The sequence below is a fragment of the Podarcis raffonei genome, chromosome 1 (assembly GCF_027172205.1).
Source record: "Podarcis raffonei isolate rPodRaf1 chromosome 1, rPodRaf1.pri, whole genome shotgun sequence".
Taxonomy (NCBI): domain Eukaryota; kingdom Metazoa; phylum Chordata; class Lepidosauria; order Squamata; family Lacertidae; genus Podarcis; species Podarcis raffonei.
In genome coordinates this window covers 77,075,759-77,092,052 of record NC_070602.1, presented here as the reverse complement: position 1 = coordinate 77,092,052, position 16,294 = coordinate 77,075,759, and the positions used below count along the sequence as shown (strand labels likewise).

Here is a 16,294-nt window from a genome sequence, read left to right as displayed (position 1 = left end):
CGATTGAGATTTCGTCTCCGATGTCACCCGAGCGCCTCTTTGACGGCTCCCGAGTGACGAAACGAACTGCCCAAGGCCCTATCCGATCTTGCCCGAGTACTCTCCCGAGTGCTGCCGATGGCAACCCTGGCCGAGGCCTCCGGAGCGCCGCTTCGGTCTCACCCGAAAAATCCCGAACAGTTCCCGATCTAAGCCGACCTCTTCCGATCAGCCTAATTCCCAATCGAAGTGATCTAGAACGAGGCCGAAAGCTTGCGAAGGCGCCCGAACTGGTCCAGGTTCGTCTCGGCTTCTCAAAAGCGGCGACTGACGGCGATTGCCGAAGAGACCCGAGTCTTTCCGGCTATAACCGAATCGAAGGGCATAAGCGGGAAGCGAGCGGGAAAGGCCGAACAGGGATTTCTGAATCCCGCCCCTCACAATCCCAAGCGACCGGAGCTGTCCGATTCAGCCCGAACGCCTGAGCTCCGAAATCTGTTGTGCAATCCCGCCCGCGCGTAAAGCAACGAACGGCAGTATGCGGAGGTTCACGAGGCCCCGAGTGAGGCTGCGCAAGGACTATCGGGATATTGGAGGAACTGAGGCGGGGCGGAGAGCGAGCGGGAGGCGGTGGGGAGCGAAAAAATGGCGGCCGTCAGGCGAGGTGAGCTCAGTGCCGCTAAGGCGCCGCTGTTAACGCCAGGGCGAGTGAGGGGAAGCAGGCCCGGTTCCCCTAATCATGCACGCGGCTCCAGAGCCTGGTGACGAGGCCGCCGGTTGCTCACTGGGCTGCGTTGGCCTTGCCTGGTATTAGGTTTCCATGGCAACACAGAAGCAAAAATGCGCGTTCTTGCTCGGAGTGGCGTTTTATTCCTTAGTAAACGAGACTCAGATTGCAACCCCGCAGTCCGTTCTTAAGTACGTCCACGCAGGATTTTTTCTGCGTTTTGTAAGTGTTTGTGATTAGGGTTTAGGTGTCTAGTTCTCATTGAGGCGGCAAGTCTCTTAAGCAGAGCGCTATCGCCTCTGACGGGGGCGGAGTGTCAGCCTGATTGAATGCTTCTCCATGGGCACCCTCCAACATAAAATTATTTTACATAGGAAACTAGATATCAGGGTGAAAGGTTGTGTTTCAGCTTAGCCTTTCCCCCTGACATTTCTTTTCTATATGGAGGGGATTTTCGGTATCGAGAAGTAATTCATTTAATTGCAAAAGCCTCCTCCTACAGCCAGAATTAAATCCGTATAGTCCAGGAGTAGTGAGCCTTGGGGTCAAATGCAGCCCTCCTGTCCTGCAGCTAGCCTTGGGCACCCTCCCCAGCCCACACCTCTTACAGAGGCACTGCTCTGCTCTCTCCTCTGGTGTTTTGGGTTGTTGTTTTTTTGGCCTCCCTGGAATGTGGCCTTGAACTGTGGCTGCCTGGATCGAAAGGTGTGTGTGTTTGTGTGTATACATGCACACCCCTGGCTTTTGTGTGTCTGGAATGCAGCCTGTACAAAAGTGAGAGTCCTAGCTGTTGCTCCGCCCGTTTTCGCCTCCTGCCCTGCCCATCACTGGTGCCCTGCCCCTGGATGGTTCTCTATGAGAGAATGCAGCCCTCAAGCTGAAAAAGGTTCCGCACCCCTAGCTTAGACACAGGTTTGCCACCTCAAGTAACAACAGAGCCAAAATCTCATTACATTAAATGGATTCTTTTCTCCCTAGTAATTGTGATCAGGCCTGCAGCTTTTTGAATGACTTACTGTGAGCTTTTATAAGTGATGAAGTAGACTGTTGCCTACAGCAACCAATGCTTAATCATCCAATTATTCTAAGCAGTTTTGACTTTCAAAGTACACAGAATTATTGGAGAGCAAAATTGTATAGTAGTGTGGTGGTGGGGATCCTATGGTGCTCCAGGTTGCCCACCCCTGCACTGTTTCAGCACTCAAGCACTCACCATCCTTAGCTGTTGGCCATGTTGGTTGGAGCTGCTTGGAGTTGGGGAAGGCTGATGTATAGATTACTGGACATACCTGGGACCTTGGTCCAAATATGGGTGAATTTGAGCCCACTGCTGCCTGTCATAATAACCTAATTCTCAGGATATTGTAAGGACAAAAGGGGTGGGCTAGAGGATATGTACCCTCAGGGAACACAGGGAAGAAAAAGTGGGATGAATATGTACCCCCCCAAAATGAGTTGTATTTGTGGGAAATGTGCCTCTACTTACTGGATGGGATGCCACATTTGTCACTTCAGAGCAGTCAAGAGTGATCACACATTAATGGCTGTGGGTCGAATCCAGCAAAGCCATTGCATGAGCAGAACAACTTTGATTTGTACAACAGAACTTCTCCCTCTCCTACAACTGAACACTCCCCCATATTTGCTCTGGAGGGCCGGTGGAACCCTGAGCAAATCTGGGAATGGTGTGGATGGAGGGGGTGCTCTGCTGCATGTGTGGAAGTTTCTCTTACATTACTCAGTTGGTTACAACCCTTATTACTCTTAGCCCTTCATTTTTGCAGTTTAATATGGCTGCTTCACTATATTAGGTGCTTGGGGGTTCACAAAAATAATTCGGCCAATAACACAGGCATTGTAATTCTTACTGGGAGTGTTTCTGTGACCATGTACTTTAAATACATGGGCTGTGTGTGTGTGTATGTAATAGTTATGGGTTGGAGGGGTGCAGATGGCATTAGTAATGTAATGAATAATATAAACTCTCATGTGGGACAGTTCACAGATATATGTATTATTTTTTAAAGTGGCATTCATCAGACTGTAGATGTTGGATTAGATGGAGAGGGTATCCATACCAATCAGTTGCTTAAACATAGTGTACCAGAGGCTATCTTACATTAAATATAATTTCAGGCTACACCTCCATCTTACAGTCATGCCCACATCTTATGAATTGTTTGCACTATAAAGTGTAACTTCAACTACATCTAAAGGTTTATTTTGTTTCAACCTGATTTAAAGAAGGACTTAGGCCCCTGTTGGAATAATTCACCAACTTAGAAACCATAGCATGCTTAATTCACTAGAGGGGGATAGAGAACTGCTTTGTGTAACTAGGTTATACATCAAGCATTTTATGTAAGCCTAATAATGTATGACAGTGATGAATGAATGAATTCTTTATTTCCTTCCTAGCTTTGTTACTTCTTGCTTTAAAATGTAACCTTCTGATCAGTTTTAGGCTTTGGTTCTATAACCTCTGTGCATGTTTGTGCAGAAATAAGTTCCATTGTGTTCTTTATGGCTTACTTCAGTAGTGTGTTTAAGACTGTAGCCCTAAACTGAAAAATATGCCCAAGATGACTTAAGTGGTTTGTAAATTGCAGCATTATTCTTGCAGGGAGTAGGGGTGGTATGAAATAGATCTTTCAGCATTGTGTGTTACAGCTTTGAAGTGAGCTGTTCATGTTCTAACTGGCTACTGTCATAGCTTAAATTGTTTTCCCAGTGACTCTGAGAAAAAAATAATTTCTACTGTACAACATGTATTCAGCCATTCTTAGGTTTTTAATCTTTGGTCCAAAAATTATAGACTCTGCTAATTATTATTTTTGTCTTATGTACAGGAAGAGCAACATCTGTTGTATCCTTTCTCATTCATTCAGATGATGAAATAATTTTGCTTCTTTCTATCTGTGATTTTCAAATGTGTTATTGGGGTTCCTCAATGAGGACTATGGACTGTCAAGCATGTTGCAGAATATAATGCAATGCAGGTATTCAGTAGCAAACAAATTGACATGGGGAATACTACTTGAAGACATCTGAAAGCAGCCGTGTTTAGGGAAGTTTTTAATGTTTGATGTTTTATCGTATTTTTAATAATCTGTTGGGAGCTGGAGAAACCCAGCCAGATGGGCGTGGGTTATTTATTTATTTATTTATTTATTTATTTATTTCTGAAGTTTTAAAACTACTTTTATGTTTCATTATACTCCAATAAGTTTTAGTTTGTAAATTCATAGTGAAATTTGAGATATGCAAAAGCAGTATATGTTGTCACTGATTATAAGTACTGTACTAGAACTTGATTAATCTATAGTCTGGGAAACTAAGAAATGAAATGATCAGAGTGGTCTCCATAAAATAGAGTTGTATCAATTGGTCTTACTCAGCTGATGATAAGGGTTATATCAGCAGAATGGATCAGGAAGCAATTTTCTTTGATTTCTCCTTTCACTGCAGTCATCCCTCCCACCATGTCCACCCAAATCTGCTCTGGAGGGTCCCCCAACACTCCAGACACATGGGTAATACAGTTTGTATTACAAGTTCCCCAAAAAGCATTCCAGACAGTCTTCAAGTATTTCTGCTACTACAATTCCTTCTCATTACTTCAGTCTGGAGAATGTGAATACTCAGTTCTGTTTCAGTAGAACTGACATCCACTCCACAAGCTGGAATGTAGCTATTACCTGTAGGTCTTTTATAGTGCAGTCCTATGCATGCCTACTCAGAAATAAGTCTCCCTTTTTTTTTAAAAAAAAAAGATATTTATTAAAGTTTCAAAAAAGGTTACAAATTAAGAAAAAGAAAAGAGAAAATACAAAATACAGGAAAATAAAAACAATTAAAAACAAATCAATCTTTCCATATCTTGTCATTCATTTACTTGTTTCCCTGACCTCCTCACACCTCCCTTTTTTGTATTCCAGTTCAGTTGGTTATTTCAGCAAATCCTTTCCCTCTTTGTTTTTATCTTAATCCTTTATCTTAATATATTATAACTTTACATTCTCACCTATTAACAATCCATTTTTACATACTCCTTTATAACATTGCTGCTAAAACCACTTAACTTCATTCCGACATCATTCTAACATTCAATAATTTTGCAGTATTTCTGTAAATAGTCTTTAAATTTCTTCCAATCTTCTTCCACCGACTCTTCTCCCTGGTCTCGGATTCTGCCAGTCATTTCCGCCAGTTCCATATAGTCCATCACCTTCATCTGCCATTCTTCCAGGGTGGGTAGATCTTGTGTCTTCCAATACTTTGCAATAAGTATTCTTGCTGCTGTTGTAGCATACATAAAGAAAGTTCTATCCTTCTTTAGCACCAATTGGCCGACCATGCCCAGGGGAAAGGCCTCTGGTTTCTTCAGGAAGGTATATTTAAATACCTTTTTCATTTCATTATAGATCATCTCCCAGAAAGCCTTAATCTTTGGGCACGTCCACCAAAGGTAAAAGAATGTACCTTCATTTTCTTTACATTTCCAACATTTATTATCGGGCAAATGATAGATTTTTGCAAGCTTGACTGGTGTCATGTACAACCTGTATATCATTTTCATAATATTCTCTCTTAAGGCATTACATGCCGTAAATTTCATACCTGTGGTCCATAACTGTTCCCAGTCAGCCAACATAATGTTATGTCCGACATCTTGTGCCCATTTTATCATAGCAGATTTCACCGTTTCATCCTGAGTATTCCATTTCAACAGCAAGTTATACATTCTTGATAATATCTTAGTTTTGGGATCTAACAGTTCTGTTTCCAATTTTGATTTTTCCACCTGGAAGCCAATTTTCTTGTTCAAATTGTAAGCCTCCCTTATTTGGTAATAATGAAGCCAATCTCGCACTTTGTCTTTTAGTTTCTCAAAGCTCTGCAATTTCAATTTATCTCCTTCTTGTTCCAAAATCTCCCAATATTTCGGCCATTTGGCCTCCATATTGAGCTTTTTCTGAGCCTTCGCTTCCATCGGTGATAACCACCTTGGGGTTTTATTTTCAAGTAAGTCTTTATATCTTATCCATACATTGAACAATGCTTTCCTGACAATATGGTTTTTAAATGCTTTATGCGCTTTGACCTTATCATACCACAAATATGCATGCCACCCAAATACATTATTGAAACCTTCTAAATCCAAAATGTCTGTGTTCTCAAGAAGCAGCCATTCTTTCAGCCAGCAAAATGCAGCTGATTCATAGTAAAGTTTAAGGTCTGGCAGGGCAAATCCACCTCTTTCTTTTGCATCGGTTAGTATTTTAAATTTTATTCTGGGCTTCTTGCCTTGCCAGACAAATCTAGAAATATCTCTCTGCCACTTCTTGAAACAGTCCATTTTATCCATAATTTGCAATGATTGAAACAAAAACAACATTCTTGGCAATACATTCATTTTTACAGCAGCAATATGGCCTAGCAAGGAAAGCTTCAAATTTGACCATATTTCTAAATCCTTTTTCACTTCTGACCAACATTTTTCATAGTTATCTTTAAATAAATTCACGTTCTTAGCAGTCATATTAACCCCCAGGTATTTTACTTTCTTAACCAGTGTCAAGCCTGTCCCCTTCTGAAACCTCTCTTTCTCAATCGGTGTTAGATTTTTCTCTAGAACCTTCGTTTTTAACTTGTTCAACTTGAATCCTGCAACCTGACCAAATTCTTGAATCAATTCCAATACTCTTTTAGTACTAGATTCTGGCTCCTGTAATGTCAGTACTAGATCATCTGCAAATGCTTTCAATTTGTACTGTTTGGCTCCGACTTGTATACCTTTAACCAATTGGTCCCTTCTTATCATATTTAGGAGAACCTCCAGGACCGAAATAAAGAGCAATGGGGAAATTGGGCAACCTTGTCGTGTCACTTTCTCTATCTTAAATTCCTCCGTCACCACATTATTAACAATTAGTTTGACCTTTTGTTCTGAATAAACTGCACCTATACCATTTCCAAAACCTTGACCAACCCCCATCCCCTGAAGATTCTTCTTCATAAAACTCCAAGAAATATTGTCAAAGGCTTTCTCTGCGTCTATAAATATCAAAACTGCTTTAGTATTAATGTTCACTTGTAGTTTTTCTAAAATATTAATTATATTTCTCGTATTGTCAGACAAATGTCTGCCCGGGAGAAAGCCTGCTTGGTCTTTATGTATCTCCTTCACTAGCACTTTTTTTAGTCTTTTAGCCAGAATATCTGCAAAAATTTTGTAATCCACATTAAGCAGAGATATGGGGCGGTAATTCTTAAGTTGTGTCTTCTCAGACTCAGTTTTCGGTATAAGTGTAATATAAGCTTCCTTCCACGACTCTGGTGCTTTTTTCCCTTCCAAAATTCCATTACAAACTTCCTTTAATGGTTGTATTATCCACTCTTTCAAGGATCTATAATATCTTGAAGTTAAGCCATCCGGTCCTGGAGATTTACCCAATTGCCTATTCTGGATGGCACCTTCTACCTCCTGTTCAGTTATAGTTCAACATCAACTTATTTTCCTGAGAGATTTTTGGTAATCCATTTAATTTCAAAAATTGATCTATATCAATTTCTGTGGCCCATGTGTATATAGTTGTTTAAAATACCTCTGGAAACATTTTCTAATCTCAGCTGGATTCTGTATATTCTTTCCTTCCACTTCCAAATTTGTAATAGTATTGAGTTTTTGTCTTCTCTTCATTTGCCAAGCTAACCATTTCCCACATTTGTTGGCCGATTTGAATGTCTTTTGTCTCATCTGTTTGATTTTCCACTCTATTTCCTGGTTCATCATTTTCATATATTGTACTTGATGTAACTTTATTTCTCTCAGAATCTCTTGCGATTTTGGTTTCGCTCTCAATTTCCTCTCTTCTTTTATTTTATCCAAAATTTTATCTTTTTTCTCATTTTGAGTTCTTTTCTTTATTGCATTCTGTTGTATCAGAAACCCTCTCATAACCGCCTTGCTTGCGTCCCAGATTACTCTTTTTTCAACACTAGTATTCATATTTATCTCAAAATAATCTCTCAACGTTTTTTGGGCCTTCTTGGTCACTTCTTCGTCCCTAAACAAGGTGTCATTCATCCTCCATCTGAAGGAGCCAGTTGGTGTTAGTTTCATCTCCATTTTCACAGCATTATGGTCGGAGCAAGTTTTAGGACAAATTTCCACTTTTCTAGTCTTTGGAGCCAGTCCTCTAGTTATCCAAATTTGGTCAATTCTTGTCCATGTCATTTTGGCTTCAGAGAAGAAGGTTCCCTCTCTACCCAAGGGATTCTTTGTTCTCCAAATATCAACTAGGTCCAAATTGTCGGTCATCTCAAAAAAGGTTTTTGGTAGTCTACCATCCTTGGTGACTACCTGTCTTTGTGCCTTGTCCATATTTGTAGATACCACTCCATTCATATCTCCCATCAAGATCACATTGTAGTCTTAAGTAGTCCATCAAGGTCTCATACAACTTTTTAAATAATTCAGATTTCCCCTCATTTGGTGCATAAACTCCTACTATTAGAAATTTCTCTCCTTGTGTTTGAATTTCAATTGCCACAAATCTTCCTTGGTCATCTTTAAAAATAAATTTCGGTGATAGACTCTCCTTTGCATAGATCACTACTCCTCTTTTTTTAACTTTGTCCGATGAGATAAACTCTTGACCCAATCTTTTGTTGATCAATACTTTTCTATGTAGCCTTATCACATGTGTTTCCTGTAGACAAATCAAGTCCAATTGTTCCTTTTTTAGTAAATGAAACACTTTTTTCCTCTTCTGGGGGGAGTTAAGACCATTTGTATTCCAGCTTAATAGTTGCAGAGCCATGATATAATTACTTTGCTTTTCCTCCGACTGCGCCCAGTGTTTGTTCTTGTTCTGTCAGTGGTATCACTTTTTCTAAGCTATCCAATCCAAAAAGTAGTGATGTAGGATGGAATTAGAATAGGAATTTGACTAAGCCAGGATTGAAAAGTCCTGGGTATTCCCAGTCCATGGCCAGTAATTTTATTTTCTAAGACTTTTGAGGACTGAAATACCAGTGTACGTTATTTTGAAAGTGCAAATAACCCAGCAAAGGCTTCTGTCACTTGAAAATTCATACTCCAAATCATACAAGATTTTCATAAAGCCACTGCAGGAATAGTCTTCCTCTTAATGGACTGTGAAAGTTAAATTGCCTTTGATCTTATTCTCAGCCTTCATAAAATCCCTGTAAAACAAATCCCGTGGCTTGAACAAATAGTTTTATACAGACACCCTTTCAAGAACTTTTTTTAACTTTAACAAGACCTTCTGTATCAACAGTTTTCACAATAAATGTTTCATCTAAGGCATACATTGCCATACCTTGAGAGAGCCCATAGCTCTATAGCAGTCCACATGCTTTGTATGCAGGTTCTCAACTAGCAGGGCTGAGAAACTCCTCTCTATTTAATACCTTGGAGTGTTGCTGTCTGAAGTGGGGGACGGGGGACGGGACATGATTTGATTGTTTTAAAACCAATTTCCTTGACAGAAACTGCCAGCTGTCATCTGTTTCCTTACAGATTCTTTTCTATTTAAATGTAGTTTATTATATATTTTATTTTTTAGCAACCCTGATGATGATTATTTATAAAAGTAAGTTAATTCAAATACACAGCTAAAATAGCTGTATTGTGGACCTCTTGTTACTTGTCTTTTTTCATCATTTATACTTTGCTCGTTGGCAGGTCAGGTTTTCACGTATCCAGATGATTTCTTAGCTCTTGATCTCATATTGCTGTTCATTATGGCAGTTCTTGAAGCAATCAGGCTATACTTTGGTAAGTTGGATAGCAGCATGCACATTAGAATCATTGTTAAATATTAATCCTTTGGTAAGGATACATGTCGAAACATGCTGATTCATGACAGCTAACCAATTATTTTACAACACATTTAAATACTTTTAATGTTAAACATTAAAATGGCTGACTGACCTACATGGGTAAAAGTGCAAATGAGACTTTGCTAAATGCTAGTTAAATAAGGGATATATTTGTCAAGGTCACACTCCAGTCAAATGCATGTTTGCTTGGATGTATGTTCTAAAGTAAGAGTCTATCACTTGCATCCTAAAAAAAGGCAATTTTACTAAACCATAAAAATCAGGAGCAGAGGCTGTGCTCAGGGGCATAGGAAGGAGGGCGGTGGGGGCAGATCACCCGAGGTGCCCTCACTGGGGGGGTGACATTCAGCCTGCCTGCAACTCCCAAGCTTACCCTGAGCTGTCGGGATGGGGGGGAGCTGCGCCGCTTTGCCAGCGGCATTCCCCCCTTCCCCCTTCGTTTTGACAGCTTGGGGGAGGTTTGGGAGTCGTGGGTGGGCAGCACACTAAATGTTCGCCACGGGCTGCTCGCTCCACCCCCCCCCCAGCTACATGCTCCGCCCCCATGGGCAGCTCGCTCCACCCCCAGCTGCAGGGCTTGCGTGCCGCTCTGGGCAACCGAGTGGCTATCCCGCGCCTAGGAGGGCATCCTCCGCGCCACGCCCCCCTTGGGAGTGCGCCTGCCCTGGGCAGCGCAGGCATATGCTCCGCCACTGGTTGTGCTGTGCCCTCACTGTCCTAGCAGTGGCACCACTGCTACTTACTAAGACAGGGCAGAGAGATTGGGTCTGTATCAGTTTAGTGGCAGAAGCACCAAATTGGCTTTCACCAGTGTGCCCACACAGCCCTGCCCATGTCCCTGCCCAGCCCTTCCCTTCTTGGTAAGTAGATGGAATGCTGCTAATAGGAGGGGGGATGCAGCAACAGCCCCACTGCACTAGGTGCCCAGGGTAAAATGAGAGTATTGCTGGGTTCTGTGGATCATGGTGGTTGAAAAGGGGAAGATACAATGAAAAGGAAGGCTCTGCTTCTCAGCTACGTCATGGCTGTATCAGCACAAAAGCACTGTAAAAGGGAATAGCACTGGTATTTCTGTTACAAACTCCAGTATATGCTGTGCTAGCCTCTGAAGGCTCTCCTGGCTGAAGAATGATCATAGCTATCATACTAGGTGGGTGCAGCTAGTAAAAGGCCATTATAGTCGCTTTGAATTTGGATTTTTGTGAGCTATCACATTCATCATTTGTCAATTGTGCTTGTGTATTTTTTTTTAACTTCACTAGGTACCAAAGGGAATCTAACAGAAGAAGAATATCCATTGGGTATCAGTCTTGTGATCACTGCTGGCAGCATAATCCTATCCATCTACTTTCTGGTGTGGCAAACATATGTCCTGCGAGCAGATGTCATCATTAATGTTGTACTGCTTGTCACATGTGGACTTGAAGCAATCCTGCAAGTCATAGCCATTGCTGCATTTGTCAGTTAACTCATGCTGCTATCTGTGGTAAACCTATATTCTGTATTTTCTTTTTAAAAAAGCAGTACAGATTTTTTATTGATCCTTGTAAAAGTACATGGGCTTGATGTTCTCGAGTATAAACACTATCATAACTGTTCTTACTACACTGCAAAGTTCCATGAGGCCATCGTGAACTAACATGTAACCCATTATGCAGGGTTATTCTTAGCATAGCTTATTTAGTGGTGGTCTCTGTTTGCATTGAAGTCTGGAGTTAAATGTTGATACTCAAATCAAGGCTGATCCACATTTTTGGTGGCAGACAAGCTTGCTGTTTGTCCTTTGCCGGACTTTGGTGAGCACCACATTGTTTCAAGGAAAACATGCTTCTACAAATGTAGAAATTCATGTTGTGGACAGATCCCAGGGATTACCCACAGTGTGTGTATACCATATGATTAGAGGCATTGACCTCTCGTTCCTTGGAAGATACACGGTAAATAGGTAGCAATAAAGTGCTTCATAAAGCTTGAATCATCTCTCAAAATAAATATTAGCCAGACCCTTGTGATTAATTTTTGCAGCTCTTTGAGGTGATTACTCATTTCAGTGGTCTTAACAGTGGAATCAGTGAAACTAAATCACATGTTATTGTACTGTATCAGACCATGCATAAGCATTTATAGTGAAAATTTCAAAAGAATGTAGCAATCTTTTAAAAGTTACTTGGAAACTTGTATCTTAGCTGTACATTATCATAAACCTAATTCCCAGTTAAAGTCAGAATTATGGGTTTCTAAGAATAGTTTTCAAAATATTTTAAAGATGTATTTTATTAATGAAAGAGCAATATCCAGTGTTGCATGAACAGATCCCCCCTTCTCCTTTCCCATGCAGCCCTCATCCCTCCCCAGCTGCTCTGGGGGGTCACCGTAACCTTTCAGGGCAGGTTTGGGTTTGTGCAGGAGGAGACATCCTTATTTCACAAATGGTGCCTGTTCCACTGGTGGACAAACACTGTTGGATATTGCCTAATGTATTCTGCAAAACAGATTTAGTTGAGTACAGGTCATGCCTTGCTATGTATACTGTAGGCTACTTAATTTTACTCTTGAATTTGGATGATTTTGATAAGTATATCCACGTGACATTGCTGTGGTCTTATTTTTGCTTTCAGGTATCTAAAATATGTGTGATATGAGGAAAAAAATTTTAAGACCAAATCCAGTGACTTCAAGACAAATTCAATTCATATGAACTTTGGAAAGGTGAATTCCATGTTGATCTTCTGGGAACTACAGTATTTTATGCCTTGGGTTCTAATTAGTCCCCTCTGCAAATGGAAGGGTTCCTTCTATATGTGGAAGACAGCATTTTATTTTATTTTTTTTAACCAATTTTCCCTTCCCCCTACACTGCCTCTCTTGATACACTGAAATGTCCCTTGACCCTCCTGAGTAGACATTCAAGGGGCTGCAGTTGAGGAGGGGAGACTGAAGCAGGAACATTCTGTTAGCAGAACTCGGCATGTGGGAACTTGCCATCAGAACCTCATTTACAATCTAAGCCAATATATTTTTCTTTAGTATAGCACTTTTATGTATAATGTCCAATGTTTTGGTTTATATTCTGTGTTGAACTGTTTTTTTTCTACAAGAAAGCCTTAAGAAGTGTGTTAAAGATTATCATATTTTAAAATTTGTATTTATGGACAGTATATATTTCTATTTTTCTATCACTAAGAATAAACAGACTTCAAGTCATTCACATTGAACAGATACTAATTGAGCTGATGGGTATGCCTATTGTGGTTCAGTTAAGTTCCTCACAGTGGGAAGTGTAGAAACACTCCTTACACACAGTGTGAAGTATGATGTGAACCAGTTTTGTATTCTCATTTTGTATTTTTCTGTTGTGAACCACCCTGGGTGGTATACAATTAATAATAATAATAATAATAATAATAATAATAATAATAATACTGTAGCAGGAACCCCCCACCCCAATCATTCAGTTTGTACAAACTTCACACACACTCACACACTACATACGCCACGCTTCTGTTATAAATTCATAGAAAAATCAACCATACATCGGATTTGCACTGTTCCACTTTTATTTTACTCCATGAAGACTACAAAATGGGGAAGGTTTGATACAGGCCAGCCCAGCACATCCACAGGAGCCCTGCCCAGTTGCTATGCCAACCCTGATGGTCCTAGACAGAAGACAATCAAGATCACAAAGAACTTGCATATGGGAGTGGATTCAGCATGGACTGGAACAAAGGACAATGATCAGATCTTCCCTCAGGGGGCAGGAAACTGCGACTACCTTTTGTCTTCTGAAAATGATTCATGGGGAGGGGGAGAAGGGAATCAGCCAGGTGACAGGACACTCAGGTTACCACCACAACTCCTCCCTCAACCCCTCCTTTCTGTAATGTATGCATGATGTTTCTGGGGGTGGGCTTGACCTAGAGGATGGGAATTTCAAAAGTTTTTATAAGGTCTTGCACACCATTTTTCTGTGTCTTTCCTCTCTCCTGCAAGTGACGGGAATACCCTGTTGCAACAGTTCGATAAAGGCCAAGCCTACAGGCTGCTGTTTTGCTCCAAGTTATCCTGGTTGGTGTCTTTGTTTTTGTCCAAGGGAGCCCTCGGATTTTTCCGGTAACAATACAAAGTGTAAAAATCTTGAAGAGAAGAGGGTAACTCTGGTGGGCAGATATGCTGAATCTAAAATAGCGTCATATATCATGTTTCAGGTTCACTCCTGAAGCTTTGATTTTATTTCTTTATTAAATAAAATCCATATACTGTTTGATAAAACAAATAAAAACCTAGGACTTTAGAGCAGTTTACAAAAACCTTCCAGTCCCTGGAGTTCTTTCAGATATGTTTGCAGATTGATGCATAAGAGAACTGGCGCTTTGACAGGGCTGTCTGTCCAGAAAGTAGTGAGATTTGAGATAACAAACATGTTGATGTCAGGATTTTGTAAGCATTATTATTAAGCACATCTTGCATACAGCACCACATACAAAGAGTTCTTTTGAATTACCTTTTATATTCCAACGCAGCAGAACAGGATTATCTACTTTATCAGAATGAATTCAGTTTCTCAGCCAGAAGCCTGTAAATGGTAGTGATGGTTGACTCCTTCCAACTCTCTATTTACTGAGAATTGGGTGGGTGGGAATGTGTGGGAAGTCAAAGTTGACATGGTGCTCCCCCACCCTTGAGTCACCACTCATAGTTTGTGGTTAATAAACTGATGCATAGTGATGCACATTTATTTGCATATCTTTGGTGATCCCCTTCACACCTACTTTGTACATACTAAAGGTAAAGGGACCCCTGACAGTTAAGTCCAGTCACCTTGCTTTACAGGCTGAGGGAGCTGGTCTTTGTCCGCTCTGCAGACATTTTTTCCGGGTCATGTGGCCAGCATGACTAAGCCGCTTCTGGCGCAAGGGAACACTGGAATCAGAGCAGCGCACGGAAACTCCCTTTACCTTCCCTCCAGAGAAGGTAATTAATCTACTTGCACTTTTTTTGGCGTGCTTTCAAACTGCTAGGTTGGCAGGAGCTGGGACCGAGCAACGGGAGCTCACCCCGTCGCGGGGATTCAAACCGCTGACCTTTTGATCAGCAAGCCCAAGGCTCAGTGGTTTAGACCACAGTGCCACCCGCTGTGTTAGTTAGTTGTATATACTATCTCATGCAAAAGGGAGATCCTTAGCATCAGTTATTCACAACCTTATCCTACAGCATAGCATGTTTACTTGAAAATATTTACTATTAAGTTAAATTGGTATTTCACATGAATGTCATAGGATTGCAATATTACAAGATCCCATGACCACCCAGGACACAAAATAATGTTTCAGTTTTGCATTTTCCTTCTCAGTGGTGAAATAACATTGGCAATAGCTCACTGGTCACCATATTCTAAATGCAATAAAAAAACCCCACACACATTGGGTTGTATCCATTTGTGTCCCTCTGTGGCACTGATAGAAGGCTTTTTGATCCAGTGGAGGCTTCTATGAGTAGAAGAGGTGGGCCATTTTTGTGAATTCCTCCTTCTTACGATTTCTTCCCTCTGAGGAAAGGTTGCAGCATCTGTGACTTTTTAGTTTGGTGAAAAGGAGAGTAAGTGGTGACACGATAGAAGTTTATAAAATTATCAATGGCATGGATAAAGTGGATAGGGAAAAGTTTTTCTCCTTCACATAATACTAAGACTTGTGGACATCCAATTAAGCTGAATGTTGGAAAATTCAGGAGTTAGTTAAACCATGAAGCTCTCACAGGATGAAGTGATGGGTACCAATTTAGCTGACTTTAAAAGATTAGACAAATTCATGAAGGAGATGGGTATTGATGGCCAATAGCCATGATGGCTGTGCTCTGCCTCCACTGTTGGAGCCAGTAATGTTTATGAAAACCACAGGAGTTTTTGCAGGCTTCTCACAGGCATCTGGTTAGCCAATGTGAGACCATGATGCTGGACTTGGTGGCTCATTGGCCTGATCCAGCAGGCTCTTCTGTTCATATGTTTTCTTGCAGCCTGCTCGCATGTCACCTCCCATGCTGTTCCAAAGGGTCCCCCCGTCCTCTGAAGCAGATCTGAGGGAAGACAGTTGGATACAACCCATTGTTTTGAAGTCAATGGGTCTACACCCATAGTTAGGATTCCGGTTTAATGTTAATCATATATATTTCAGTGGGTTTAGACTGCCTTTATATGATCTGTTTCTCCCATGTGTCTACACAGCCACATGTCATGAACACACATAGAGGAAGCCCCTATATGTTGATGTGAGATTGCCCATAATCATTTTAACTGAGCTGGAGAGGTAACTAGTTCACTGCCTGAATCTTTTTCTCTGCCACTCCTGACCTGCTGGAGGTATTTGTTAGTGTTCATAGACCATTTTTGTGAGCATGAGCATAAATTGTCATGGTAAAGTCACAAACAACAATTGCTAAACATGCTGGGCTCTTGGGAGTGTATAATTAAAAGGCCAAACCCTTCTGGAAACAGGATGAGCAAGTTTTAATGAAAAATACAATAAAAATGAAATGAGCACATTTCCCCCCAGAAGTTGAGATCATTATTTGGGGGGTGGTTACGCCTCAAATAAAAAGCACTTGTTCTGTACACAACTTGAGGTGGCTGTCATCAGCTTGATCTAAAATTCTGATAGCACATTCATCTCCTGGGATTTAATGCCCTCAGATATTTTGAAGAGATAAGGCTACATTGTT

General features: G+C 40.9%; 2 protein-coding genes across 3 annotated transcripts in view; one reads left to right on the top strand and one right to left on the bottom strand.

Annotated features, from left to right (window-relative positions):
• DEAF1 (DEAF1 transcription factor) overlaps positions 1–251 on the bottom strand; it is a 36,407-nt gene extending 36,156 nt beyond the window's left edge. Inside the window, exon 1 of the mRNA XM_053394956.1 lies at positions 163–251. The gene's annotated coding sequence lies outside the window, so the exon portion shown is untranslated. The remainder of the gene's footprint in view (positions 1–162) is intronic.
• Positions 252–587: 336 nt separating this feature from the next.
• TMEM80 (transmembrane protein 80) lies at positions 588–12,518 on the top strand. Of its 2 annotated transcripts, XM_053395009.1 has the most exons (6): positions 588–643; positions 3,556–3,572; positions 9,234–9,327; positions 9,420–9,512; positions 10,840–11,063; positions 12,196–12,518. In XM_053395009.1, exons 1-5 carry the CDS (start codon positions 625–627, stop codon positions 11,043–11,045), a joined length of 429 nt encoding a protein of 142 aa, XP_053250984.1. In that variant the 5' UTR covers positions 588–624; the 3' UTR covers positions 11,046–11,063; positions 12,196–12,518. The 2 variants fall into 2 exon arrangements, with proteins under 2 accessions (XP_053250984.1, XP_053250976.1); XM_053395001.1 differs by lacking the exon at positions 12,196–12,518 and having other exon boundaries at positions 10,840–11,581.
• Positions 12,519–16,294: the final 3,776 nt, after the last annotated feature.

Excerpts from the sequence above, each read along its gene's own strand:
- TMEM80 (XM_053395009.1), top strand. Across the intron at positions 9,328-9,419 it reads GATGATGATTATTTATAAAA|GTCAGGTTTTCACGTATCCA; the intron begins GTAAGTTAATTC and ends GCTCGTTGGCAG. Across the intron at positions 9,513-10,839 it reads AGCAATCAGGCTATACTTTG|GTACCAAAGGGAATCTAACA; the intron begins GTAAGTTGGATA and ends TAACTTCACTAG.